At 65.5% G+C, this 27,842-nt stretch overlaps 4 protein-coding genes across 5 annotated transcripts; 3 read left to right on the top strand and 1 right to left on the bottom strand.

Annotated features, from left to right (window-relative positions):
• Nucleotides 1-2,403: 2,403 nt before the first annotated feature.
• Nucleotides 2,404-6,891, top strand: NTF4 (neurotrophin 4). The gene is made up of 3 exons (XM_043501367.1): nt 2,404-2,809; nt 5,163-5,537; nt 5,901-6,891. The coding sequence occupies exons 2-3, from the start codon at nt 5,511-5,513 to the stop codon at nt 6,534-6,536; spliced, it is 663 nt and encodes a 220-aa protein (XP_043357302.1). The 5' UTR covers nt 2,404-2,809; nt 5,163-5,510; the 3' UTR covers nt 6,537-6,891.
• Nucleotides 6,892-13,709: 6,818 nt separating this feature from the next.
• LOC119847315 lies at nt 13,710-16,381 on the top strand. Its single transcript, XM_038381986.2, has 5 exons — nt 13,710-13,884; nt 14,266-14,454; nt 14,801-14,962; nt 15,164-15,291; nt 15,518-16,381. Exons 1-5 carry the CDS (start codon nt 13,729-13,731, stop codon nt 15,915-15,917), a joined length of 1,035 nt encoding a protein of 344 aa, XP_038237914.1. The 5' UTR covers nt 13,710-13,728; the 3' UTR covers nt 15,918-16,381.
• A 116-nt stretch (nt 16,382-16,497) lies between these two features.
• Nucleotides 16,498-17,443, top strand: LOC122457306 (lutropin subunit beta-like). The gene is made up of 3 exons (XM_043501604.1): nt 16,498-16,720; nt 16,909-17,079; nt 17,208-17,443. The coding sequence occupies exons 1-3, from the start codon at nt 16,706-16,708 to the stop codon at nt 17,436-17,438; spliced, it is 417 nt and encodes a 138-aa protein (XP_043357539.1). The 5' UTR covers nt 16,498-16,705; the 3' UTR covers nt 17,439-17,443.
• A 328-nt stretch (nt 17,444-17,771) lies between these two features.
• Nucleotides 17,772-26,373, bottom strand: RUVBL2 (RuvB like AAA ATPase 2). 2 transcript variants are annotated; one of them, XM_038381681.1, is made up of 15 exons: nt 26,199-26,373; nt 25,991-26,039; nt 25,565-25,620; nt 25,032-25,173; nt 24,520-24,649; nt 24,128-24,194; nt 23,597-23,703; nt 22,469-22,562; nt 21,756-21,879; nt 21,102-21,196; nt 20,075-20,193; nt 19,803-19,922; nt 18,860-18,989; nt 18,538-18,652; nt 17,772-17,899 (listed from the first exon to the last, which is right to left on the bottom strand). In XM_038381681.1, the coding sequence occupies exons 1-15, from the start codon at nt 26,208-26,210 to the stop codon at nt 17,874-17,876; spliced, it is 1,386 nt and encodes a 461-aa protein (XP_038237609.1). In that variant the 5' UTR covers nt 26,211-26,373; the 3' UTR covers nt 17,772-17,873. The 2 variants fall into 2 exon arrangements, with proteins under 2 accessions (XP_038237609.1, XP_043357318.1); XM_043501383.1 differs by lacking the exons at nt 25,565-25,620; nt 26,199-26,373 and having other exon boundaries at nt 25,991-26,028.
• Between the last annotated feature and the right edge of the window lie 1,469 nt (nt 26,374-27,842).

Below are 27,842 nucleotides of genomic sequence, written 5' to 3'. Positions count from 1 at the left end.
CTTGAAGTTTTGAACCATGATTTAAGGACTTCAATAGCTCAGACATGGGTGTGGTTTTTCGTAGGAGTGGGTGGGTGAGATTCTGTGGCCTGCGCTGTGCAGGAGGTCGGACTAGATGATCAGAATGGTCCCTTCTGACCTTAGTATCTATGAATCTATGAATATACCTAGATATCCCACCTCACCCACCAACAGAACACGTCCTGCTGCGTTCACATCCCAACCCCCCACCCACACAACCCCTTCCACTAGAGAAGCACTCACCCGCCCCCCCCCCCGCATTGAAATGCACAGCTCCCCTGGCCCTGTCACACAAGGAGAGGGCGAAGCATACATGGGGAGAAACACAGCGAGGTGAGGCCAGCCTAGACCATGCCAAAGAAATGGGAATTAATCTGCCCCCTCCACACTGGCATTTCCCGGCGTCTTGTCGCTTTGCAGCCTAAATCTCCTTATAACAAAGTGTTTGGCAAGGAACTTCCAATGGGTTTGGGTTTGTTTTTTTTTAAGAAAAGAGGGGAAAAAAGACTAAAAAACAAAGAAACCAAGCAAGTAAATAAAAAGCTGGCCAGACAGGAGCGGAGCAGGCCAGTTCTGCTGCCAGCAAGTTAATCTGCCGTTTTCCTGACTTCACTTTGCAGCTCTGAGGTTCCTTTCACAACGTTTTGGCCTCGGGATTTCCTAGGTTTGTTGTTTTTTTTAAACGAAAAGTGGACCGGGGAAAAAACGAATAGAAACCATCCAGCCGCTGGGAGTCCCCTTCACTTCTGCTGTCACTTTCCTGCGCCAATGGTCTTTTAAACACATTTCCGTACGCTGGTGCGTAGAGTTGCTGAAGTAAAAACGACAGCCAAAAGGGAACAACCAGCCAAACACTGGCAGAGCGCAGAAAACAGATGGGGAGTTAATGTGCAACCTCCAACTCTCAGCCTGCTGAGTGTTTTGCAAGTGTGGCTTTTTTTTTTAACGAAGTTTTTGGGCAGGTGATTTCCTCGGTTTTTCAATTGGCAGGGGGGAGATAAACATGCCGCTCGCAGAAGGCATATCGTCACCATGACGGTTTCGTTCATTTGCAGCCTCTCCGGATTTCCAAGCACTCGGATGCTCGGTTCAACGGAGTCTTTGGCGTGGAATTTCCCAGGGCTTTTTCCAATGACAGACGCTGGCACCGTGGCCTCGGCGGGTATTTGCAAACGTCGTACCGGCATTTCCCAGTTGCCGGGCACTCTGGGGTTCTTTGAACCAGGTTTTTCTTAGGGTTAGGGTTAGGGTTTTTGCTTCCACTGAGTTTCCTAGGTTGGCTTTTTTGAACCGCTGAAGGTCCCGGCCCTTCCCTCTCCCCCCGCTGCATCCTGGCTCGGCGCTGCATTGTCTGCAAAGAGGGTTTTTATCCTGCTTACTGTCTCCTGGCTCCTGACCGCAGGAACAAGGGCCGGTGTTCAGAGCACAAAAGGGAAGTGACAAGCGGGGGCCCGGGCAGGGTTGGGGCCTCCAGGCAGGTGGCTGGGACTGAAAGCAGGTGGCTGCTTTGTTGAGGGCTGGGGCGGGGGTGTGTGTGGAGAATGGGGCATGGGGCTTGTTCCCTCTAGGGGCACCGGCTCCCAATCCAGCCCCAGGGTGTGGGGGGAGCCTGGCTGTTGGGGGGGGGGGGGGATAAGCCAGATTCCTTCCTTTTCCCGACTGCATTTTTGCAATCTGAGCTAATCCGAAATCTTTATATCTCTCCCCCCCCGCACCCACCTGCTGCCATCTGGGCCTGCCAGGCTGTGGGTCGCGGATCAGCCGTGCCAGGGACCTGAGCGTAACCGACTCCAGCATTGTGCAGGGGGAGTCTGGGTCAGCGCGAAACAGGGCTTGGGAGTGGGGGCTGGGCCACAGCCCGGCTGGGGGACAACACCCGGGGGGGGGGGGAGACTGAGGTCAGAGCTCACCCTTGCTCCCATTGCAGCCTGGGGTGACTCTGGATTGACCCCGGGTGGAGCTGAGATCAGAACTCAGCCCTGACCCCACTGTGAACAGGAGTGATTCCAGATTGACCCTGGATGGAGCTGAGATCAGAACCTGGCCCTGGTCCCACTGTGAACAGGAGTGACTCCGGATTGACCCTGCGGGGAATTGAGATCAGAAACTGGCCCTGCCCTCATGGCAGATGGCGGGGCGTGTGTGTGTGTGTATGTGTATGTGTATGTGTGTGTGTGTGACTCTGGATTGCCCCTGGGGGTCGGGGGGGGGCTGGTATTGGGATCTGCCCCTTGCAGACACACACACACACACACACACACGCTCCCGGCCCAGGGCTGGGCTCACACACAAAAGAGCCGGTTGCCTCCCGACACACATGTCTAGGTGGCTGGGAGAGAGGGTGGGGGGGATGCGTGCACGTAATTGAAGCCAGACCTGGATCAGGTGAGGGGCATGTGGGGAAAAGGGGGGGGTCTCTCCTGCCTCCCCCCCTCCCGCAGATCTTCACCATCCACCTCTCTGGCTGCAGGCTGCCTGTCTACCTGGCTCCAGCCCCCCTTCCCCGGCTCCCCGCCCGGCCCCTCGCCCTCCCTGCTGGTGGTCCCCACCCCGCCGTGCCGGGCCCCAATAGCTCAGTGATGGAAGGAGGCGGTATCCCCCCCCGTACGCACTCCCTCCCCCCCAGGCCTGCCATTCCCTGGCAGCCCGGAAACACAAATTCCAGCCCTGGCTGATTAACTTCTCATGTTGAAACCCGAAGGCGCGTGGGGGAAGGATCGACGGCGCGGGGACCGGCTGGCCCTCGTCCGTCCGTCCGTCTGTCTGCACAGGGGCCTTACAGCGTCAGGTGGGTGGAAAGGGGGGGGCTGCGGGTCGGGAGTGAGGGGCACCAGCAGGGCTGTGTGGAGCCCATGTCTGGGCTAGCAGGGGGCTGTGGGTCGGGAGTGAGGGGCACCAGCAGGGCTGGGGGGAACCCAGGGCTGGGCTAGCAGGGGGCTGCGGATCGGGAGTGAGGGGCACCGGCAGGGCTGGGCTAGCAGGGGGCTGCAGGTCGGGAGTGAGGGGCACTGGCAGAGGTGCTCTTTGCAGAGGATGGGGGGCTGGGGGATGCTCCATGGATGGGGGGGAGCTGCTTGTGAACGAGGAGGGGGCGGGGGCGGGGAGCTCCCAGGGCAGGGGAAACCCGTGCACCTAGGGACAGGAGCCGCTTGCAACGTGAAGCAGCCGGGCTGATGAAGGAGCCGGGAAGATGCTGCAGGGTCTGGCTTCCATTAGCCAAGAGCCAGGGAACGGACCAGCCACGCTGCCCATGGCCAGCACAGCCTGCCACTGCTGCCCTCCAGGAGGGTGGGGTGCCGGATGCCTGAGTCCTTTCCCCAGGTTCGGGAGGGGAGTGGGGTCTAGTGGTTAGAGGCTGGGAGACAGGACTTCTGGGTTCTCTCCCTGGCAGGGGGAGGGGAGCGGGGGCTAGTGGTTAGAGCTGGGGGGGCTAGTGGATTAGAAGAAGTCCAACTCTCAGCCTACCTGCTCTAACCACTAGGACCCACTCCCTTCCCAGAGCCAGGGATGGGAACGTCCTTGTTCCCTGGGCAAGGAGGAAGCTCTGTGGTGCTCCAGTGATGGGAAAAGGGGGGGATCCAGAGTGGGGGGGGTGTCCTCCAACCCCCAGGACCCAAAGTAGCTCAGAGAGACCCCAACCTGCCCATTGAAAGGCCTTTGCTGTTAGAACGCAGCAGGAGGCTGCGGCTCGGGAGTGAGGGGCACCGGCAGAGTTGGGGAGAGCCCAGGGCTGGGCTGGCAGGGGGCTGCGGGTTGGGAGTGAGGGGCACCGGCGGGGTCGGGGGGAGTCCGGGGCCAGGCTGGCAGGGGGCTGCGGCTCGGGAGTGAGGGGCAGTGGCAGGGTCGGGGGGATCCCGGGGCCAGGCTGGCAGGGGGCTGCGGGTCGGGAGTGAGGGGCGCTGCTGCGCTGGCTGTTCCCAGCACTGGCAGGTTGGGGCATGTCTGGCTGCACATACCTGCTAAGCAGGGGGCGGGGGGGGGGGTGGTTCTCGCACAGGAGGTCACGGCGCCGGGGATTGTGGGTAACACTTTATGCAAATAGCCTCAGGGTCAGAATCTAATCTCTCTAAAAACTGGTTATATTCTGTTAGCTCCACCCCCTCCACAGCCAGGGAGAGAACCCAGGTGTCCGGGCTCCCAGCCCCCCCCGCTCTAACCACTAGACCCCACTCCCCTCCCAGAGCCCAGGAGAGAACCCAGGCGTCCAGGCTCTCAGCCTCATCTGCTCTCACCACTCAATCCCAGCCCACCACCCCCCAGGATGATGAGAACGGGCAGCTCAGTGCAGGGATGCGGGAGGCTGTCTGTGGGAGAGGGGCAGGTGGGGGAAGGGCTGGGAGCAGAAACCTTTCAGGTTTCGGTTTCAAAGGCGAGTGCATTAGGCCCCCCCTCAGGGCTGCGTCCCCCGCCCCCCCCATGTCCCTGCATCTGGATCCCATCCCCTTGCCCCCTTCCCGCAGCTGCCGCCTGTTCTGGAATCTGCAGCTCTCGCCGGAGGGGCTGGGAGCTGGAGGGACCTAGAACCCAGGGGCTCCACGCTCAAGAACCTTGAGGCGTAAATAGCTGGTGCTCGGCGCTAATGGGTCATGTTGGGAAGGGGGAGGGTTGCCATGGTCTAGATCCCAGTTCCAGAGCCTGGTGTCAGCTTTTTAACCCCCGAGGGGCTAGCTCCAGTGGGTTTTAGAGCCCAGGGCCAGCATCATGTTCTAGATCACACTGTCCCTTCGATGGCTACTCCAGACCCCGGTGCATTCTCAGGTCCGGGTTCTCGGCACCGGAGGAATTTGGGGCCATTTGTGACCCCCCCGGCCATGATGCGGGTTCTTTCCCTGTTGTGTACCTTGGGGCAGAACGGGGGGGGGCACTTTCTACAGCCGGGTCTGACCAGGGGCACGTCCTAAAGCCAATCCACATGGCTGGGGCAAATTCTAGGCCCGGCAATGTGTCAGCACCTGTTCTAGAGCACATTGGCCCGACAGCTCAGGAGAGAGGTTCTAGGCTCCCCGAGTTCTAGACCTCCCTAAAATCGGCATGCATGGTGGGAGTGGGGTCTAATGGTTGGAGCAGGGGGTCTGGGAGCCAGGACTCCTTGGTTCTCTTCCCAGTTAACATTAATTGTATCTATTTCTCTTTCCCCTCAGGTCTTTTGAGCGACTCCCCGCTCCGCAGCTGCAGTGACCCAAACCTCCCCCCTACTCTCTCCTCCCGCACCAACCAGATGCCTCCATCATGAGCATCGAGCCCCACAGGGAGGGGGCGCCAGCCCTGCACTGCCCCTGAGCCTCCCCACTGCCGAGCCATGGAGCAGCGGGGCCGGGAGCCCCCCAGGGGTGCGAGGCTCTGGGCTGGGATCGCATCAAAGGGACACTGCACCTGGTAGGAATCGCCCAGCGACCGGGGGGGTCAGGACGGAGCGTAGGCCCGATCCTCAGCTGCAGGAGGGTCATGAAACGAGCCCAGGGCTGGGTCTGCAGGGAACTGGCCCCCCCATGCTGCAGGAGACACTGATACTGCAGGTAACACCCAGGACGCCCCTCAGTCTTGACCCGCAGCCCCTTGATTGCCCAGACCTACCGGTGCCCTTCACTCCCGACGCGCAGCCCCCTGCCAGCTGGGCACCGCCGGTGCCCCTCGCTCCCGACCCGCAGCCCCCTGCCAGCCCGGCCCCGCCGGTGCCCCTCACTCCCCACCTGCAGACCCCTGCCAGCCCAGCCCCTCCGGTGCCTCTCACTCCCGACCCGCAGCCCCCTGCCAGCCCGGCCCAGCCGGTGCCCCTCACTCCAGACCTGCGGACAGGGCTGTGTCTCAGTGCTGGGGGTGGGAGGGTGAATGGGGGAGGGGCAGGGCCTGCCAGCTCTAACCCCCCCCTTTTCCCCCAGGTCCCCGCGGTGATGCTCATTCAGCTCCAGGCTATGGTCACCTCGTTCCTTTGCACCCTCCACGCCGCCCCATTCCGCCTCCCCTTCCCCACCGGCCCGGACGCCGGGGTCCCCTGGGCCGCGCCGCCCCCCGCCCTGGGTGACTGGGAGCTGTCGTCCCCCCGCGTGGCCCTGGCCAGCCGAGCCCCCGCCGGGCCCCCCCTGCTGCTGCTGCTGGAGGAGGAGCCGGGCGTGCGGGCGGGGCCGGCCAACGGGACGCGGCGGGCACGGCGGGCCGAGGGGGTGGAGGCGGCCCGCCGGGGCGAGATGTCCGTGTGCGACAGCGTCAGCGTCTGGGTGACCGACAAGCGCTCGGCCGTGGACATCCGGGGCAAGGTGGTGACGGTGCTGTCCGAGGTGCAGACGCTCACCGGGCCGCTCAAGCAGTATTTCTTCGAGACCAAGTGCAACCCGGCGGGCGGGACGGCGGGCGGGTGCCGGGGCGTGGACCGGCGCCACTGGCTCTCCGAGTGCAAGGCCAAGCAGTCCTACGTGCGGGCCCTGACGGCCGACGCGGACAAGCTGGTGGGCTGGCGCTGGATCCGCATCGACACGGCCTGTGTTTGCACCCTGCTGAACCGCGCCGGGCGGACGTAGCTGGGGGGGCCCCCGCTCGCGGCTGGAGGGACGGAGCCCCCGGCACCCGCCGCGCCGGGCTCTGCTTGGGAACCGGAGCGCCTCAGACACTAACTCAGGCCTGCCGCCTGCGGGCCCCATGGACGCTGTGGGTCATCCCAGGGGCTGGGGGCAGGCTCGGAGGCTGAGCTGTGGGGCTGCGGGCTGTGGGCACTGTGGGTCATCCCAGGGGCTGGGGACCAGGCTCAGAGGCTGAAGTGTGGAGCTGGGCGCCATGGGCGAGTCCAGGGGCTGGGGGCCAGGCTCAGAGGCTGAGGTGTGGGGCTGGGCGCCGTGGGTCAGCCCAGGGGCTGGGGGCCAGGCTCAGAGGCTGAGGTGTGGGGCTGGGCGCCGTGGGTCAGCCCAGGGGCTGGGGGCCAGACTCAGAGGCTGAGGTGTGGGGCTGGGCGCCGTGGGTCAGCCCAGGGGCTGGGGGCCAGACTCAGAGGCTGAGGTGTGGGGCTGGGCGCCATGGGTCAGCTCAGGGGCTGGGGGCCAGGCTCAGAGGCTGAGGTGTGGGGCTGGGCGCCGTGGGTCACCCAGGGGCTGGGGGCCAGGCTCAGAGGCTGAGGTGTGGGGCTGGGCGCCGTGGGTCAGCCCAGGGGCTGGGGGCCAGGCTCAGAGGCTGAGGTGTGGGGCTGGGCGCCGTGGGTCAGCCCAGGGGCTGGGGGCCAGGCTCAGAGGCTGAGGTGTGGGGCTGGGCGCCGTGGGTCAGCTCAGGGGCTGGGGGCCAGACTCAGAGGCTGAGGTGTGGGGCTGGGCGCCGTGGGTCAGCCCAGGGGCTGGGGGCCAGGCTCAGAGGCTGAGGTGTGGGGCTGGGCGCCGTGGGTCAGCCCAGGGGCTGGGGTCCAGGCTCAGAGGCTGAGGTGTGGGGCTGGGCGCCGTGGGTCAGCCCAGGGGCTGGGGTCCAGGCTCAGAGGCTGAGGTGTGGGGCTGGGCGCCGTGGGTCAGCCCAGGGGCTGGGGGCCAGGCTCAGAGGCTGAGGTGTGGGGCTGGGCGCCGTGGGTCAGCCCAGGGGCTGGGGGCCAGGCTCAGAGGCTGAGGTGTGGGGCTGGGCGCCGTGGGTCAGCCCAGGGGCTGGGGGCCAGACTCAGAGGCTGAGGTGTGGGGCTGGGCGCCGTGGGTCAGCCCAGGGGCTGGGGGCCAGACTCAGAGGCTGAGGTGTGGGGCTGGGCGCCGTGGGTCAGCTCAGGGGCTGGGGGCCAGGCTCAGAGGCTGAGGTGTGGGGCTGGGCGCCGTGGGTCACCCAGGGGCTGGGGGCCAGGCTCAGAGGCTGAGGTGTGGGGCTGGGTGCCGTGGGTCAGCCCAGGGGCTGGGGGCCAGGCTCAGAGGCTGAGGTGTGGGGCTGGGCGCCGTGGGTCAGCCCAGGGGCTGGGGGCCAGGCTCAGAGGCTGAGGTGTGGGGCTGGGTGCCGTGGGTCAGCTCAGGGGCTGGGGGCCAGACTCAGAGGCTGAGGTGTGGGGCTGGGCGCCGTGGGTCAGCCCAGGGGCTGGGGGCCAGGCTCAGAGGCTGAGGTGTGGGGCTGGGCGCCGTGGGTCAGCCCAGGGGCTGGGGTCCAGGCTCAGAGGCTGAGGTGTGGGGCTGGGCGCCGTGGGTCAGCCCAGGGGCTGGGGGCCAGGCTCAGAGGCTGAGGTGTGGGGCTGGGCGCCGTGGGTCAGCCCAGGGGCTGGGGGCCAGGCTCAGAGGCTGAGGTGTGGGGCTGGGCGCCGTGGGTCAGCCCAGGGGCTGGGGGCCAGACTCAGAGGCTGAGGTGTGGGGCTGGGCCAGGTGGCTTCCGGGGGGTTTCTGCCTTTTGTGTCTTTGTTCGCTGTTTCTTCCCATATTTATTACTCCTCCCTCCCCCCAGTTCTGATCCGACTCCGTCCTGTTCTGCCCCCCCCGAATTAACTTATTCCCTGCCCCCCCCAACCGCGTGACCCTCGCGACGGTTCCTTGTACCTGGAAAAGACCCAAAGGAAACAAACCCAGAGTCTCCGCGTCATTCATTGGGGTCACGGCCTGTTTGCCGGTGGGGGGGCGGGGGGGAAGACCCCCAGAGAAATTACCCTCGGGATCCATGTGTGGGGCACCCACCCCACAGGAGTCTGGGAGCCCTGTGATTCCCATGGGTCCCACGGCCAGCCATCAAAGTGCACCCCACAGCCCTACACCGGCGCCCCTCACTCCCGACCCGCAGCCCACCCCCCCCCAGCTGAGGGAGGTACACCTCCTGACTGGCCCTTCTTTGCTCCCCTGGAGGAGTGCGGTGGTTTGGCCCCCCACATGCCCCAGGTTGAGGGCGGAGGGGGGCTGGGAGGATTCCTGGGGGTTTGGCACCATCTTGTGGCAGGGATGGGGATATTCAAGGGCTCCCTGATCTGGTACCAGCTCCCCCACTCCGGGGCAGAATCAGATCCACGGACCCATCCAGCCCTGTTAACTGACCCCCCTTCTCTGGGGTGTGTGTGGAGGAGAGTAATTGGCCCCCAAACTGCCCCACACCCCTGCAATCCTAACTCTGGGTGGGGTGCGTCCTGCAGCAGGTGGTCCCACCGGTTAACAATGGAGTGGGGCCAGTGTGGACACAGCCCCTGGCACCCCCTGAATGGGATCCAGGCCGTTCACGGCCAAGGCCTCCCATGACACACCCAAAGGGGACAAGCAAACTCAGCTGGGCTAGGGGCAGCTCGCACCTGGGCAGGGAGGGGGCACAGCAAAAGGCGAGTCCAGACACCCCACCACCACCACCCCAGCAGCGCTGGCTGAGCTGCAAATAGAACCCAGGAGACCTGGCTCCCAGCCGCCTGCCCTGACCGCTAGACCCCACTCCCCTCCCAGGGCCAGGGAGGGAACCCAGGTGTCCTGGCCCCCAGCCCTCCCTGCTCTGACCGCTAGACCCCACTCCCCTCCAGAGCCAGGGAGAGAACCCAGGAGTCCTGGCTCCCAGCTGCCTGTCCTGACCGCTAGACCCCACTCCCCTCCCGGAGCCAGGGAAAGAACCCAGGAGTCCTGGCTCCCAGCCGCCTGCCCTGACCGCTGGACCCGGTGTCTCAGACTCCCTGCCCCCACGTTTGCTTGGCTCCGTACAGCCCCTGGGAGGAGCCCCTGTCCCTGCGACACCTTCTCGGGGGGCCGGTTGTTACACTTAGAAAATAAAAACCAGCAGGATCTTATCCGGGGGATAAGGTGACCCGCCGTGTTGATCGTGAACACCGAAAGAATCAGTCAGCAACCAGGTGTAGCTACAACGTCCCATTCGCGCCCACAGCCACACGCACACACCTGTTTTGCAAGGTTGTTATCACAGTTACCAGCCTAGGAGTTGCGGGGGCCAAGTCACTGGCCGGGCGGCCTGGACACGAGGCCGGGGCCCGGGCCGGGCCTTGCCAGAGGCGCATCCCGGACGTTGGTGGCAGAACCAGCCCCAGATCCTCAGTGTTTAGGGGTCTGTGTTTCTAGGGATCCGCCTGCTGTGGGGCGTGGTTGCCTCGTCCGGCTGTTCTCCCGTTTGAAGCGATAATCAACCACGCCGATGTCCCCGCAAGGGGGGCTTGTTGTTCGGCTCTCAGGCCCCCCTGGCCTCGGGGTGGATTGCGGGGGGTTTATCTCGCCCAGCCCCGAAGGGGCCCGTCGGAGGGTGGTGGGTTTGCTTCCTCCAGACGTGGTGTCCTTGATTGTCATTCTCAGGCTGGCGCCTCAACCTTTATTACCCATCCAACCATCAAACATACCCGGCAATTTCACCCGATTTCGCCGGACGTACTTCCGGTCACATCTAGGTGTTATGACCCGTTCACCCTCCAACGTAACCACCTTCAGTCCCGGGCCCCCGACCCCCCATAGCGCCGGGCACAGACGAAAAGGAAACAAGCGAGCGTGGGGGTCACCAGATCTTCTTCCTGCGTCCGGAAACCAGTCGCCCCAGCAGCCGGCCTGACTGGGGGTCTTATCGCTTTAGAACGGACTCTTTGTCTTCTACCACCAACACAGGCCTGGCACACTCACAGCTTGTACACTCACAGGCCTGGCACACTCACAGCTTGTACACTCAGGCCTGGCACACTCACACATGTACACTCACAGGCCTGGCACACTCACAGCTTGTACACTCAGGCCTGGCACACTCACACATGTACACTCACAGGCCTGGTACACTCACAGCTTGTACACTCAGGCCTGGCACACTCACACGTGTACACTCACAGGCCTGGCACACTCACAGCTTGTACACTCAGGCCTGGCACACTCACACTTGTACATTCACAGCTTGTACACACAGAGCTTGTATACTCACAGGTCTGGCACACTCACACTTGTACACTCACAGCATGTACACTCAGGCCTGGCACACTCACACATGCACACTCACAGGCCTGGTACACTCACAGCTTGTACACTCAGGCCTGGCACACTCACACATGTACACTCACAGGCCTGGCACACTCACAGCTTGTACACTCAGGCCTGGCACACTCACACATGTACACTCACAGGCCTGGCACACTCACAGCTTGTACACTCAGGCCTGGCACACTCACACATGTACACTCACAGGCCTGGTACACTCACAGCTTGTACACTCAGGCCTGGCACACTCACACATGTACACTCACAGGCCTGGCACACTCACAGCTTGTACACTCAGGCCTGGCACACTCACACATGTACACTCACAGGCCTGGCACACTCACAGCTTGTACACTCAGGCTTGGCACACTCACACATGTACACTCACAGGCCTGGTACACTCACAGCTTGTACACTCAGGCCTGGCACACTCACACTTGTACATTCACAGCTTGTACACACAGAGCTTGTATACTCACAGGTCTGGCACACTCACACTTGTACACTCACAGCATGTACACTCAGGCCTGGCACACTCACACATGCACACTCACAGGCCTGGCACACTCACAGCTTGTACACTCAGACCTGGCACACTCACACATGTACACTCACAGGCCTGGTACACTCACAGCTTGTACACTCAGGCCTGGCACACTCACACATGTACACTCACAGGCCTGGTACACTCACAGCTTGTACACTCAGGCCTGGCACACTCACACGTGTACACTCACAGGCCTGGCACACTCACAGCTTGTACACTCAGGCCTGGCACACTCACACATGTACACTCACAGGCCTGGCACACTCACAGCTTGTACACTCAGGCTTGGCACACTCACACATGTACACTCACAGGCCTGGTACACTCACAGCTTGTACACTCAGGCCTGGCACACTCACACTTGTACATTCACAGCTTGTACACACAGAGCTTGTATACTCACAGGTCTGGCACACTCACACTTGTACACTCACAGCATGTACACTCAGGCCTGGCACACTCACACATGCACACTCACAGGCCTGGTACACTCACAGCTTGTACACTCAGGCCTGGCACACTCACACATGTACACTCACAGGCCTGGCACACTCACAGCTTGTACACTCAGGCCTGGCACACTCACACATGTACACTCACAGGCCTGGTACACTCACAGCTTGTACACTCAGGCCTGGCACACTCACACGTGTACACTCACAGGCCTGGTACACTCACAGCTTGTACACTCAGGCCTGGCACACTCACACTTGTACATTCACAGCTTGTACACACAGAGCTTGTATACTCACAGGTCTGGCACACTCACACTTGTACACTCACAGCATGTACACTCAGGCCTGGCACACTCACACATGCACACTCACAGGCCTGGTACACTCACAGCTTGTACACTCAGGCCTGGTACACTCACAGGTCTGGTACATTCACAGCATGTACACTCAGGCCTGGCACACTCACAGTTTGTACACACACAGGCCTTGTACACTCACAGGCCTGGTACACACACGTCTTGTACACACAGGCCTTGTACACTCACAGCTTGTACACTCACAGGCCTGTCTGATTAACACAGACTCAGCCGCTGAGCGGTGTCTCTCTGTCTAATGCTCGGGCCAAATCCGGGCTCTGTTCCGGGCCCTGGTCTCACCGGCCCCAGGAGAGGAGTGTATCCGTTATCACTTTAATCCAACATAATCTCTCTCGGGGGTCCAGCCCTGGGGCCCCTCTCTGAGCCCCCAGCGCCTCAGGGGTCCCCTCCCCTGGGCTCCAGCCCGCAGGGACCCTCAGCCAGCGCAAAGGGGGGTTATTGTACGTCCCATCCCAGCCTGGGCAGCTCTTAGGGGCCCGGCCTGGCCAGTCCCAGCCCCGTGGCCTGGCCCCATGGGCTCCGGCTGCTCCTTGGCCCCTCCAGCCCCCCCTTCCATCTGGGCCTCGTATCCCCTCCCACAGCCTCCCCCCTTCCAGCCGGGCCCTGCATCCCCTCCCCACAGCCCCCCCTTCCAGCTGGGCTCCGTATTCCCTTCCCCACAGCCCCCCTGTTCCAGCTGGGCCCCCTATGTACCCTCCCCACAGCCCCCCCTTGCAGCCGGGCCCTGTATCCCCTCCCCCACGCCCCCCCTTCCAGCTGGGCCCCATATCCCCTCCCCCACAGTCCTCCCTCCTTCCAGCCGGGCCCTGTATCCCCTCCCCCACACACACCCCCTTCCAGCTGGGCCCTATATCCCATCCCCCACAGCCCTCCCTCCTTCCAGCCGGGCCCTGTATCCCCTCCCCACAGCCCCCCCGTTCCAGCCGGGCCCCGTATCACCTCCCCATAGTACCCCCTTTGTCCTCCCTCCAGCCAGCAGGTCACCTGGGCCCCTCCCCTCAGCCCCTTGTCACCCCAATAGCTGGAACCAGTTGCTCCCAACCTTGGGGGACCCCCCGGGCACCAGTTGCTGGGTCCCCCATCTCCAGGCCGTTGTTGGGGTCCCGGCTGCTGGGTGAGGTCACACTTGGCCCCCTGCAGCAACGATGCCCCTCTGCCGCCCCCCGTTACACACCCAGCAAACAGGGAAACTGAGGCACACACCGTGTTCATGCTCAACACTATGAAAAGCCCCCACTTTGTCAAACCCCTCCACCCCCCAAGCTGGGGAGAGAACCCAGGTGTCCTAGCTCTAAGCCCCACCCTACCCACTAGACCCCACTCCCCTCCCAGAGCCAAGAGAGAACCCAGGCATCCAGGCTGGCAGCTGCTCCCTGGGCCCTGCGCCAGGTCACATGTGCTGGGTTCCAGCTCCATGGAAACGAGTCACAATCCCCCCCCTTGTGGGCAGGGCTGGGGCAGAGGCTGGCATGGCTGGCACCGTCCTGCCCACGCCTGCGGGCACCGACCTGGGCTGGAGCGTCAAAGGGGCCCGATGGCACCACAGCCGGGACTGGCCCCTCACAAGCAGTGGGGTGGGGCTGGAGAACCAGCCCCCACAGCCCTTCCCACCCCCCGTTGCCCACGTGAGTGCCAGCCAGTGGCCCGGACGCCTGGGTTCCCTCCTGGCTTGGGGAGGGGGGGTCTGGTGGCTAGAGCGGGGGCGGGGGGGTAGGAGCCAGGATGCCTGGGTTCTATCCTGGCTCTGGGCGGTGGGTGAGGTCTAGTGGTTAGAGCGGGAGGGCTGGGAACTCGGACGCCTGGGTTCTATCTTGGCTCTGGGCAGGGAGTGCGGCTTAGTGGTTGGAGGGGAGGGGGCTGGCAGCCTGGGTTCCCTCCTGGCTTGGGGAGGGGGGGCGGGTCTAGTGGCTAGAGCGGGGGCGGGGGGGGGGCAGGAGCCAGGACGCCTGGGTTCTATCCCCACCTCTGTGGGGCGGGGGCTTACAGGCTCTCTGTCTCCCTACCAGTCCACAGTGCATGAGCCCCTGCCCCCCGGCGCGGAGCAGCCCCTGCCGGAAGAGCTGATCCGGCGCCTGGCGACCACCACGGGGCTCTGCCATGACGTGAAAACCCACGGAGGGGTCCTGGGCCAGCCCGGCTACCCCCTGCCCACCCCGCTGGGGAGAGTCCACTGCAACAAGGACCTCCGAGACAAGGCACGAGCCAGGACGCTTGGGTTCTCTCTATGGCTCTGGGAGGGGAGTGGGGCCTAGAGCTGGAGACTGGGGGGCTGGGAGCCGGACACCTGGGTCCCATGGCTCAGTGCCTGCTCCCAGGGGATGGGGGTGGCTGTGACTCTGTGGAGGCATTTGAGGGGCACACATTGTCTCTCGCCCTCCCCCCCAGGGTGGCTTTTGGGATCTGCTCTAGGGTCCCCTGCCAGCTGTTGGGGGCAGGGGGAGGAAGGTCATAGATCGGGGGTGTGGGCTCTTAGAACGGGGGGGTGTTGTCTCCCTCCCCCCTGCACTGACCCCCACCCCCCTCCCGGCGCTTTGCCCGCAGCTGCAGCTCCGCTCCTGGCGGGTCTCGCTGACCCCGGGGGGCTGGCCCAGCGAGACCCAGCACTGGTTCTGTGGCTGGCCCATCCTGCCCCCCGAGCCCGCCCACCACGCCGGACCCCAGCCCTTCATCCTGGCCGCCCACCACAGCGATGGCGCCTCCCAGGTAGGGACCTGGAGATCGGGGGGGGGCTCCCTGGATTGGGGGGGAAGAGGCTGGGATTCCCTGAGGTGGGGGTTCCCCTGGAGGGCGGTGCTGGCCGATGGGGTGGGGGTTCCCAGGGAGATGGCAAATGGGGTGGGGGGAGGGGCTGGAATCCCCAGAATGGGGTGAACCCTAATTTCCATCTCCCCCACGTCCCCCCAGTTCATGGTGGCCAGCATGGAGAACAAGCCCCTGGCAGGATCTGTCTTCTACATCCGCGATGGGGCGGTTCTGAGCCGGCTGGACCCCTATGTCTCCGTCACCAGCCGGGACATCCGCGCCTTCACCCCGTGAGAGACCCCACCACTTCGGGGGGGTGGAACTGGGAGTCGGGACACGTGGGTTCTGTCCCCAGCTCCGGGAGGGGAGCAGGGGCTGGTGGTTAGAGCAGGGGGGCTGGGAGGCAGGACGCCTGGGGCCTGTTGCAAGAGGGAGGAGTTGGGGGTACGGGCAGGGCTGACAGAGTTGGGGGACAGAAGGACCCATGGTTTAACACCCCCCCCGTCTCTCCCCCAGGCAGGAGCTGCAGGGCTATGCCCGGAAAGACGTTCTCACCTATTGGCAGTTTGAGGGTCACCCTAAGGCCTGGGGGCATAGCCTGAAAAACCCCTCCCTGGGCAAGGATGCGGAGCCCCCCCTCCGGCCCCCCGGCCCCCCAAACGACACAAGCTTCTTCCCCAGCCCCACCCGCCCTCCCCGCCTGCCCATGTTGGTCCCTGCTGTTCTGCACAGGGGGGCACTGAGCCTGGCGCAGGAGTCCTACGGGCCTCCCCGCCACACCCCCAGCGGCCAGGGCCCCCCAACCCGGCCCCCCACCGTCTGCCCCCCCATGGCCGGGCCCCAGATCCTGGCAGTGCCCCTGATGTACCGCACAGAGAGCCAGTGTTATGGGAGCAGCAAGCCTGGGCCTGTCTGAGGGGCCCCTCCATGTCCCCCCATACTGTGCCCCCCAACATGCTACGATACATCACCCCTGTGTTCTCTGATCTGTCCTCCTTGGGGTACAGGGGGCTTGCCAAGACCTGGTCCCTTCTCTGCCCCCAGCTACCAGGACACCTGGGTTCTATTTTGGGGGTGGGGGAGGGGCTGCCAGGCAGGACTCTCAGAAGAGGACCCAGGTGTCCTGACACCCAGCTCCCCCGCCCCACCTGTGCCCTTGGGTGGGGGATTTGTCCAGGGGCGCCACTATTGAGGCCAGCAGGATGCGGGGATTTCTCACCTGGAAACGCAGCTGGCGCCGGCCCCTGGCTACAGCCCGGGTTGCCCTTGGCAAAGGAGACATGAGCCGAGAGGGTGAATGGCTCTGCACCCCCACCCCCCAGCAGCCGGGAGAGAACCCAGGAGTCTTGGCTCCCAGCCCCCACCCCTCCCCGAGCCGGGGAGAGAACCCAGGAGTCCTGGCTCCCAGCCCCCACCCCTCCCCGAGCCAGGGAGAGAACCCAGGAGTCCTGGCTCCCAGCCCCCTCCCCTCCCCGAGCCGGGGAGAGAACCCAGGAGTCCCCAGGGGCGTGGGCTGAGTGCCCTGGTGATGTTAGCCTTGAAGTCGCCCCCTCCCTGTGCCGGGTTTGTGGCCTTGGCTCCCCGCTGCTGACAGCTGGAGCGGGGGGGGGCAGGGGATGTGGGCACTGGGGGGGCAGGAGCTGCTAGTATAAGAGGGGCAGTGGGGAACGGCTGGTGCTGATTTCCTCAGGCACCGACGCCAGCATGGGACCCACACAGGTGAGAGTGGGGGGGCGGGATGGGGGGGCAGGGAGCTGTACGCTGGCCAAGGGGGTGTGCGGGCACATGGGGGGCTTGGGTCCCTGCTGCCCCAGCGGGGGGAACAGCGGGGGGGTCCGGGACCCAGCAGACGGTGCCCCCTTCCCCGAACCGGCCCTGTCTGCCCCCCGCTCTGTCTCTCCCCCCAGCGCGGGCTGCAGGCTCTGGTTCTGCTACTGCTGGCCGGGGGGGCCCTGGGGGCAGCCCGCGGGCGCCGGTTCTGCCGCCCCGTCAACGCCACCATCGCGGCCGAGAAGGACGACTGCCCCGTCTGCCTCACCGTGGCCACGGCCATCTGCAGCGGGTACTGCCAGACCAAGGTGAGGGCGGGGCCGGGGTGGGCCCAGGGACCCCGCACTCAGGGGAGGGTGGGCCCCGGCGGAAGGGGGGGGCACACGCCCCAGGGGGGTTACCGCCTGCCCCCCCTGCCCTACCCCTCTCTCCGCAGGAGCCGGTATACAAGAGCGCGCTCTCGCCCGTCCCGCAGCACGTCTGCGGCTACCGGGCCGTGCGCTACGAGACGCTGGCGCTGCCCGGCTGCCCGCCCGGCGTGGACCCGGCCTTCACCTTCCCGGTGGCCCTGAGCTGCCACTGCAGCCTCTGCCCCATGGACTCCAGCGACTGCACCGTGCACAGCATCGGGCCCGACTTCTGCAGCGCCCGGGGGGGCTTCGCCTAGGGGCGGGGGGGCAATAAACGCCGTGGCCACGGCACCCGGCTCCGCGCGTGAGTGTGTGTGTGGGGGGGGGGTACGACGACAGAGAACGGCCTTGCTGTGACCACTGGCCCCCACTGCACTCCCAGAGCCGGGCACAGAACCCAGGCGTTCGGGCTCCCCCCACTCACTAGACCCCAGCCCTCTCCCAGAGCCAGGCACAGAACCCAGGCGTCCGGGCTCCCAGCTCCCTCCCAGAACCAGCACAGAACCCAGGTGTCCGGGCTCCCTGACCCCCACATGACCCCCCGCCCGCTCCCAGAGCCAGCATAGAACCCAGGCGTCCGGGCTCAGTCATTAGATTTTTCAAAAATGTTTATTTTACAAAATCAGAAACTAAGGCAAGGGCTGGATGGACGGGGTAGGGGGGAAATGGGGGGGCAGGACATGGGGGGGAAATCACGATGTGTCCATGGTGTCTCCCTCTGCAAGAGATAAAGAAGGTTAGAAGGGGGGAGGGAAAGTCTGACAGGGGGTGGGGCTTTGGGGGCGGGGCCTTCTAGGGAGACAGTGCGGGGGGTGCGATGACAAGACCCCCGTCTGCCCCACTGAGCAGTAGCCCCCTATCTGGGGGGAGACGCCATTGGGCAGCAGGGGCACCTGCCCTCTATAACCCTCTCACCTGCCCCCCCGCCCCCTGGCCCTCACCGAGCTCCTTGAAGAGGAAGGTGTCCTGATACTCCTGTCCCCCAACCTCCCCACGCCCTGCCCTCCTGCCCCCCAGCACTCACTGAGCTCGTTGAAGAGGAAGGCGTCCTGATACTCCTGTCCCCCAACCCCCCCACACCCTGCCCCCCGGCCCCCCAGCACTCACTGAGCTCGTTGAAGAGGAAGGCGTCCTGATACTCCTGTCCCCCAACCCCCCCACGCCCTGCCCCCCGGCCCCCCAGCACTCACTGAGCTCGTTGAAGAGGAAGGCGTCCTGATACTCCTGTCCCCCAACCCCCCCACGCCCTGCCCCCCGGCCCCCCAGCACTCACTGAGCTCGTTGAAGAGGAAGGCGTCCTGATACTCCTGTCCCCCAACCCCCCCACGCCCTGCCCCCCGGCCCCCCAGCACTCACTGAGCTCGTTGAAGAGGAAGGCGTCCTGATACTCCTTCATGTACTGGGTGGAGCGGGACTCGTCCAGGAACAGGGAATACACCCGCTTGATGTCCTCCACCTGCACCTCTGTGCCCTGCCAGTGGGGGGGGGGGGAGGAAGAGAGAGAGTGTGGGTGTGTGTCACAGGGGCCCCGTGCACCCCACAGAGCAGGGGGGCCACCCTGAGAAACCCCACCAAGGAGTCCTGGTTCCAAGCCCCCTTTTCCCCAGCCAGGATAGAAGCCAGGCGTCCGGGCTCCCCGCCCCCAAGCCAGGATAGAACCCAGGTGTCCGGGCCTCACCTTCCTCTTGCGGCATACCAGGCTGGCGGCGGTGATGAGCTGCATGGCGTAGCGCAGGGAGGTCTCCAGCCCGATGCGCGTCAGCACCGTGTAGGCGTCTTCGTTCATCTCCACGTCCTCCTCCTCACACCTAGGGGCGGAGAGAGGGGGCAGGGCACTGCTGGGGGGAAGGTCGCAGCACTGGAGGGCTCCTGGCTCGGGGGCACTGCTGGGGGGTAGGTCGCAGCACCGGAGGGCTCCTGGCTCGGGGCCACTACTGGGAGGGGAGCTCACAGCATTGTCCCTGACTATGATATGTGCCTCAGTTTCCCCACATGCTGTGTGGTCACCGAGGTGGGGAGGGAGGAAGAGGCTGTTTGCTTGCCGCACAGACCCAGGTGTGACCCATGCCAGCTAATTGGGGCCCAGCCCCCCCATGCCCAGGGAGGGGCCCAGAAGACAAAGGCCCTGCCCACTGGGTGCAACCAGCTGGAGGACAAAGGGCTGCCAGGGGCTGCGGGGAGGTTGCTCCGTGTGGGGCTGCTGGAGGCACTGGCACTAAGGGGTCAGGGGGCTCGGGCCCGACCCAGCCGGCCTTAGCTGTAATTTCTGTTCCTGGCGCTAACCCAGGACTCTCTGCGCTGCCCAGACCCCCAACTCCCCCCTGTGCTCCCCCCGCTGGCTGAGTCACTCCCGAATCTGGAGCTGGGGGCCCGGCTTCTGCTGGGGGGGTCCGTCTGCCCCCGGGGCCCATCCCATGGGAATTGCTGCGAGGGGCTCCCAGCCTGATCCGGGGGGGTGGGCTGCAGGCTCCAAGGGTGGGTCCCAGGGGCAGGAAGCCGAGGGGCTCGCCCCAGTGAGAGCGACCCTGGGGGCAGGCTGCCGGGCTGGGTGAGAGCACTGGGCTTGTAGGTCAGTGACAGCGCATTGCGCTGGGGGGCACTGCCAGGGGGCCCCTCCATACCGGATCTTGAGGATTTGCTTGGTCTCCTTGTCGCTGTAGGGGGCCGTGGAGATGATCAGCAGCCGGTCCAGCAGGTCGATGGGGATCCCGTGGGGGCTCTGGTAGCTGGTGCCGCGGATCCTGGGGGGAGCGGGGTCAGAGCCGCCTGTCACCATGACCCCCACCAGCCCCCCCGCTTCAGAACCATCTGTTAACCCAGCCCCCCCACCACCACTGGGAAAGCCACACCTGTGCCCCCTCCCGGGCTCAGGCCCCGCCCCCCAGCTGCCCACCTGGTGATGCCACGGTTGGTGGCCATGATGAGCACCGGGGCCATGTCGCTCTCCAGTGCCCGGTTGAGGAAGGAGAAACACTCGATGTCCAGCATGTGAACCTCGTCGATGAACAGCACCTGGGGAGGCACGGCCATCACCCTCCCGCCGGCCCCCTCCCCGGGGTCACCCCGCCGGTCCCCCCTGTGATACCCCTCCCTCCCCGGTGCCACCGTGCCGGACCCCCCCCGCCAGTCCCCCTCCCTGTGGTCATCCTGCCACCGCCCCCACGATCCCCCTTCCCTCCCCAGGGTCACGCTGCGAGCCCCCGCTATCCCTCCTCCCCAGCCCCCTGTACATACACTCAGCCCCCCCAGACCACTCGGTCCCCAGAACCATGCTGCCCCCCCAACACCCCACAGCCATCCTCCTACCCCCCAACTGCACCGATGCCAATGTGACAAAGGGGAATGTTCTTAATGTTCTTTCTGAAAATTCTGTGGGTGCCTCAGTTTCCCCTATGCATTTCTTAAGTATCTAGGTGCTGGGATAAGGGGGTGTGATTGTTGCAGGGCCCTAGGCAGGTGTGCTGGTGTCTGCACAGAGAACGGTCGACACCCCGTCTCCTGGCAACTCATGGCCTGGGCCCCCCGCTGCAAGCTGCCAACTGAAGGTTTTGGAGAACAAAGAGATCCGGGGGCTTCCTAGCCCAGGGGAGAGACAAAGGCTAGAGGAGGGGCTGGAGGGGGTCTCAGTTTGGAGCTGGCTGGGGAGCACGGGTGGGAGAGAGAGGGGCCCAGCACCGGGGTCTGGGCTCCCCATCCCCCAAGAGGGACGTGAGCGAGGGGTCCTGGTTGCTGCACCTACAAGCTCTGTTTTGGGCTGTGTTCCTGTCAGCGAATAAACCTTCTGTGTTACCGGCTGGCTGAGAGTCCCGGGGAATTGCAGGAAGTGGGGGGAGCAGGATCCTGACTCCCCCACACTCTGTGACAGCCCCCTCCCCCCCAAGATCAGCCATTCAGCGCCCGCCGTCCCACCCCACACTCACCCCCGGGATGACGTCGGCCTTTCCCTCCTCACGCCACTCGGCCACCTTGGCGTTGATCTGTTCCCGCACCTCTGCCTTGATCTCCCCGGTGTCACCTGGAGGCGCAGACATGGAGCTGGGGCGGGTGATGCCTATGGAGCCCCGGAGGGGACATGCCCCGACCCTAATGCCCAGGGGACCCAGCCTTCCCAGGGGGCCACCCTACCTCACTGGGGGCTCTGGATCAGGGGGCTCAGCCATTTCATGGTGGGGGTAGAGCCTGTGCCCCCTCAGGACCATGGAAAAGGGCCAGGAAAGGGGAGTGTTGATGGGGGCCACGGGAAGGCTGTGGGGTGACAGGGGGGCTGTGGGGATGTGGAGGGTGATGGGGGACTGCGGGGGGTACCTGAGAAGAGGACCAGGAAGCCCTGGGTGTGGCTGTTGATGGGGGCTGTGGGGAGGCGTGGGGGTGACAGAGGGGGCCATGGGGGAGACAGGAAGGTGATCGGAGGTTACCTGAGAAGAAGGCCAGGAAACCCTGTGTGCAGCTGTTGATGGGGGCCGTGGGGAGACCATTGGGAGGTGGACGGGTCGAGGGGGGGCCGGAGGGTGATGCGGGAGCTGTGAGGGACTCGCAGGGTGATGGGGGGACCATGGGGGACCACGGAGGGGTACCTGAGAAGAGGGCCAGGAAGCCCTGCGTGCGGCTGTTGATGACGTCAATCTCGTGCAGCGACACCGTGTGGACGACCTCTTTGCGCTTCTGCAGCTCCCCGTCCGGGCACTGCACGAACTTGGTCTGGGGGGAGGGGCAGCTCAGAGCCTGCCCTCTGGATCCCCCCCACTGCGCTCCCCCAGCAACTCTCCCACTGTGCCCCTCCAGCAGCCATAGACCCCCCCCACAGGACAGCACGAACAGATCTGAGGGAAGGAGCCCCCTTGCGGCCCCCCAACACCTCCCAAAACCCCGCGCTGCCCAAACTTGGGAGGGGGGCCCAAGCTTAGAGCCCTGGCCCGTACCTGGGCGCCCCCACTCCCTGCCCCCCCCGGCACTGCCCGTACCTGGGCGCCCCCACTCCCTGCCCCCCCGGCACTGCCCGTACCTGGGCGCCCCCACTCCCTGCCCCCCCCGGCACTGCCCGTACCTGGGCGCCCCCACTCCCTGCCCCCCCCGGCACTGCCCGTACCTGGGCGCCCCCACTCCCGCACTGCCCAAACATGGCAGGGGCAGCTCAGAGCCCCGGCCCGGCTCGTACCTGGGCGCCCCCACTCCCTGCCCCCCTCGGCACTGCCCGTACCTGGGTGCCCCCACTCCCTGTCTTTCCCACCCCACCCCCGCACTGCCCAAACGTGGCAGGGGCAGCTCAGAGCCCCGGCCCGGCTCATACCTGGGCACCCATGGCGTCGTAGTCCCGCGCCCGGGTGAAGGAGCGCCCCAGCTTGCTGATCTTCCCCGTGGCTTTGTCAATGGTGATGACGTCCCTGCGGGGGAACATAAGAACGGCCAGACTGGGTCAGACCAAAGGTCCATCTAGCCCAGTGTCCTGGCTGCTGGCAGTGACCCATGCCAGGTGCCCCAGAGGGAATGAACAGAACAGGGGCTCATCGAGTGATCCATCCCCTGGTGCCCATCCCGAGCTCCTGGCGAACAGAAGCCAGGGCCACCATCCCTGCCCAGCCTGGCTAATAGTCATCGATGGGCCTATCCTCCATGAACTTATCGAGTTCTTTTTTGAGCCCTGTTATAGTCTTGGCCTTCACAACATCCTCTGGCAAGGAGTTCCATAGGTTGACTGTGCGTTGTGTGAAGAAATACTTCCTTTTGTTTGTTTTAAACCTGCTGCCTGTTCATTTTACTGGCTGACCCCTAGTTTGTGTGTTGTGAGAAGGAATAAATAACACTTCCTGATTTACTTTCTCCCCACCAGTCATGATTTTATAGACCTCGATCGTATCTCCCCTTAGGCGTCTCTTTTCCAAGCTGAAAAGTCCCCGTCTTATTAATCTCTCCGCATACAGAAGCCGATCCAGACCCCTCATCATTTTTTTCTCTCTTTTCGGAACCTTTTCCAATTCCAATAAATCTTTTTAGAGAGGGGGTGGCCACATCTGCACGCAATGTTCCAGATGTGGGTGTACCACGGATTTATATCGAGACAATATATTTTCTTGATAACTCCCACCATTCTGTTTGCGTTTTGACAGCCGCTGCACATGGAGTGGATGTTTTCAGAGAACGCTCCACAATGACTCCAAGATCTCTTTCCTGAGTGGTAACAGCTAATTTATATCCCATCATTTTATAGTGATGGGGGGGGGATAGTCAGGCCTGGCCGGGTGGGGGGTGTGAGAGAAGATGGGGGAGAGCCCAGCCCCCTGACAACACTGGGAGCCCCGATATGGACCCCTTGGGGGATTGGATTCCTGTCCCGCCAGCAAGCGTGAGCTCCCCACCCATGACCCCCTGCCCTAGCCCCTCCCATCCCACCCATCGCCCACTGCCACCCCCGCCTCACCCTGCCTGCACTTTCTCCTTGGTCAGTGACTCGATCATCTTGGTGCCCAGGTCGTAGATGGTTTCCATCTCCGTGGTCTTCAGTGTCAGCTTCCCGACCTTGGCGCCCTGCAGTGGGGAGAGGGGGGGGTCAGCCACTGCGCATGCACACCGCCCACCCCATTCTCTGGCAGGGAGCAAATGTGGGATAGAGCCCACAGCTGCACCCCACCCACCGGCCTAAGGAGGGCCTGCGCGGGGGGGGGTGGGGGGAGGATGGGAGGGGCCTGCTCTTGGGGAGAGGGGCCAGGTAGGGATGGGAGGCCCAAGCTCTTGAGTGGAGGGGAGGGGCCAGTTCCTGCAAAGGGGGAGGGGGAAGTAGGGATTGGGAGGGGCCTGTTCCTGGGGCAGCAGGTGGGACATGGGAGACCATGGCAGCACCAGCCAATCCAGTTCTGTCCTGCTCCTGCCAAGCTGGCCAGGGAAACCCAGGGTGGCGCTGCCTGGCTCAGCCCCCAGGGGCTGCCCACCCCATGCCCCGCTCCCCACTCACAGTGCCAGTGGCTGGGCGGTCAATCTGGATCTCCACCACCTCTCCCTCAATGATCTCGGTCTCCTCCCTGCGGGGAAGGAGGAGGGGGGATCAGGGGAGACAGCCCTCACCCCCACCCGCCTCGCCACAGTCCCCAGGGACAGAAACCAGCCCCCCCCACAACCCCCCAGCAGGGCAGGCAGCTCTGTGCAGCATCTACACATGGCACGGCAACCAATGCCCTCCTGGCTCTCAGCTCCCCGGTCTAAGCACTCGACTCCACTCCTCTTCCAGAGCCAGGGAGAGAACCCAGGATTCCTGGCTCCCAGCCCCCTCTGCTCTAACCCACCAGACCCTCCCTTCTCCTCCCAGAGCTGGAGACAGAACCCCAGTGTCTGGACCCTGCCCCTCACTTGATGCGCACGCCGATGGAACGCCGGAAGGCCTGGGTCAGCGCCTCTGTCTTGCTCATCTCCAAGGAGAAGATCTCGCTGCCGGCGATGGCCGTGAAGGGCGTGTCCAGCCCCAGCGCCTGTGCCATGCCTGGGGGCAGGGGGGAGAGCTGGTTACACAGGGGACTGCACAGCCAGGGACCCCCACTCCCGAGCCACCGCTCTGGGGCATAGCAACTCCCTCGAGGAGCGTGCCAGGGAGGGGGGATTCCTGAGGGAGGGGGGATCCCAGGACACAGGGGAGGTGGGATTTGCTAGGGGCAAGGATCCCAGGACATGGGGCGGATTTCCTTGGGTGGGAGCAGGAATCCAGGAGGTGTGGGGGGGAAGGGATTCCCCGGGGGTAGGGAGCCCAGGGGGCTCTGGACTGGGCAGGAAGAGGTGCAGTGGAGGGATCCTCAGGCCAAGGCTATGGTCAGTTCCCAACAGGAGCCCCCAGATGCCTTGGAGGGAGCCCCCCACCAGTGCCATACCCATGGCGATGGCTGTCTTGCCGGTGCCAGGTTGGCCAGCGATGAGGACGGCCCGGCCCGCGATCTTCCCCTCCTTGATCATCTCCAGGATGACGCCGGCGGCACGGCGGGCGGCCAGCTGGCCCACCATGCCCTGCGAGACCTGGGAAGACAGGGGGTGAGTGCTGGCAAGAAGGGAGCCCCGGCCAGCCCCCCAGCTCCTCCCTCACATGCAGCCCTTCCCCCTGTCCACCCACTCACACACCATCCCCCTGCTGCAACCCAGAGGCAGCCCTTCCATCTCCCCCCACTCGCATGCAACGCCCACTCCCTTCAGACCTCCCCCGCCACCCCACAGTACCCAGTTCCTCCCCTCCACTGACCCAGGTGTCCCCTGCTCCCTGCAAAGCCCCCCAAGCTCGCTCAGACAGTAACACTACCCCAACAGCAGCCCCCCCTTTCCCCTCCCATCAAAGCCGCCTGGGTCTCTCTCCCAATGGGCCCCTCTGCCCAGCCTCCCCACACGGGAGTGGCCAGGAGGGCGGCCCAGGTACCTGTCTGGGCTCCAGCGCATCGTCCAGGCCCAGGCCCCGGATGTGGGAGTGGGCGCCTGGGGACAGAAGAACGGGGTCACCTGGCTGAGGGGGAACTTGGTGCCCCCCACCGCGCAGGGGCTGGAGCTGACGAGGGCAAAGGACCCAGGCAGCCTGGTATCGCCCCCGGGCCCCCCCTCCGATCGGCCCCCCCGGGCCCAGCCCGCCCCCCCTCCGATCGGCCCCCCCTGGATCCCCTCCTTCCGATCGGCCCCACGGGGCCGAGCGGCGGTGGGGGGGGCAGGTTGCGCCAAGCCCCGTTGCCGTGGAGACCACGTGGCTCCGGCTGGTTCCCATGGCAGCAGGGCGCCCGCTGCTCTGCTGGGGGGGACCCCCCGCGCCCCCCCCCCCGCGGGAGCCGCGTTATCCCCCGGGGGCGGGACTCACCGATCCGCTCGATGCGGGTCACGTCCCGGACCTCGGGCACCTTCGTGGTCTGCGGGGGGGAGAGAGAGAGTGAGGGGGGGGCAGCGCTCGGGGGCCCCCCGGATCCCTCCCACTCACCCCCCCAGGGAAACGGCCGGGCGCAGGGGGGGCACAAAGGAGACCGGGGGCGGGGCGGGGCGGGGGGGGCGCGCGGGGGGGGTCCTCTCACCGCCGTTGCCATGTTGCTCAGACTCCGCAACGGGCCACCCGGCGCTGACCGGAAACCGGAAGTCGCTCCTCGCCACGCGCCGAGCAGGGGGAGCCGCTCCGGCCGCCGCTCTATGGTCCTCGGTCCTCCAGACTCCCTGACCCCGCCCCTCCTGCCCCCTGACCCCGCCCTTCCTCCTCCTCCTCCGATCCCGCTCCTCCTCTCCCCTCCCTGACCCCGCCCCTCCTCCTCCTCCTCCTCCGACCCCGCCCCGCCCCGCCCCCCCTACCTCCCCCCTCCCCGACCCCGACCCTCACCCCTCCTCCTACCCCCTCCCTGATCCCGCCCCTCCTCCTCCCACCCCGCCCCTCCTCCTACCCCCTCCCTGACCCCGCCCCTCCTCCTCCGACCCCGCCCCTCCTCCTGCCCCCTCCCTGACCCCGCCCCTCCTCCTCCTCCGACCCCGCCCCTCCTCCTCCTCCGACCCCGCCCCTCCTCCTACCCCCTCCCTGACCCCGCCCCTCCTCCTCCTCCGACCCCGCCCCTCCTCCTGCCCCCTCCCTGACCCCGCCCCTCCTCCTCCTCCGACCCCACCCCTCCTCCTGCCCCCTCCCTGACCCCGCCCCTCCTCCTCCTCCTCCGACCCCGCCCCTCCTCCTGCCCCCTCCCTGACCCCGCCCCTCCTCCTCCTCCGACCCCGCCCCTCCTCCTACCCCCTCCCTGATCCCGCTCCTCCTCCTCCGACCCCGCCCCTCCTCCTACCCCCTCCCTGACCCCGCCCCTCCTCCTCCGACCCCGCCCCTCCTCCTGCCCCCTCCCTGACCCCGCCCCTCCTCCTCCTCCGACCCCGCCCCTCCTCCTCCTCCGACCCCGCCCCTCCTCCTACCCCCTCCCTGACCCCGCCCCTCCTCCTCCTCCTCCTCCGACCCCGCCCCTCCTCCTGCCCCCTCCCTGACCCCGCCCCTCCTCCTCCTCCGACCCCACCCCTCCTCCTGCCCCCTCCCTGACCCCGCCCCTCCTCCTCCTCCTCCGACCCCGCCCCTCCTCCTGCCCCCTCCCTGACCCCGCCCCTCCTCCTCCTCCTCCGACCCCGCCCCTCCTCCTACCCCCTCCCTGATCCCGCCCCTCCTCCTACCCCCTCCCTGATCCCGCCCCTCCTCCTCCGACCCCGCCCCCGCCTACCTCCCCGACCCTGACCCTCACCCCTCCTCCTGCCCCCTCCCTGACCCCGCCCCTCCTCCTACCCCCTCCCTGATCCCGCCCCTCCTCCTCCGACCCCGCCCCTCCTCCTACCCCCTCCCTGACCCTCACCCCTCCTCCTGCCCCCTCCCTGACCCTGACCCCGCCCCTCCTCCTCCGACCCGACCCGCCCCGCCCCGCCCCCACCTACCTGCCCCTCTGACCCCGCCCCTCCTCTCTCCTCATCTAGCCCCTCCCCCGTCTACCTCACCCCTGACCTCTCCCCGCCACCTCTTCCTGCCCTGCTCCCCTCCCCCCTTTCCTGGAATTGGCGACATTTCCCCTTTAACACCTTGGAGCACGTACACACCCCGCCCCCATGTGTCCCTCCCTTTCCGGTCACCGGCTACGTCAGCCAATCAGAGCCCGGGGTCCTCTGAGCGCTCCACTCAGAGTCGCGGCAGCGCAGTGGGGCGGGGCGCCGCG

Source organism: Dermochelys coriacea, chromosome 23, assembly GCF_009764565.3.
Source record: "Dermochelys coriacea isolate rDerCor1 chromosome 23, rDerCor1.pri.v4, whole genome shotgun sequence".
Taxonomy (NCBI): Eukaryota; Metazoa; Chordata; order Testudines; family Dermochelyidae; genus Dermochelys; species Dermochelys coriacea.
The sequence above is the reverse complement of the archived record's forward strand: the minus strand, read 5'-3'. Positions and strand labels throughout refer to the sequence as shown.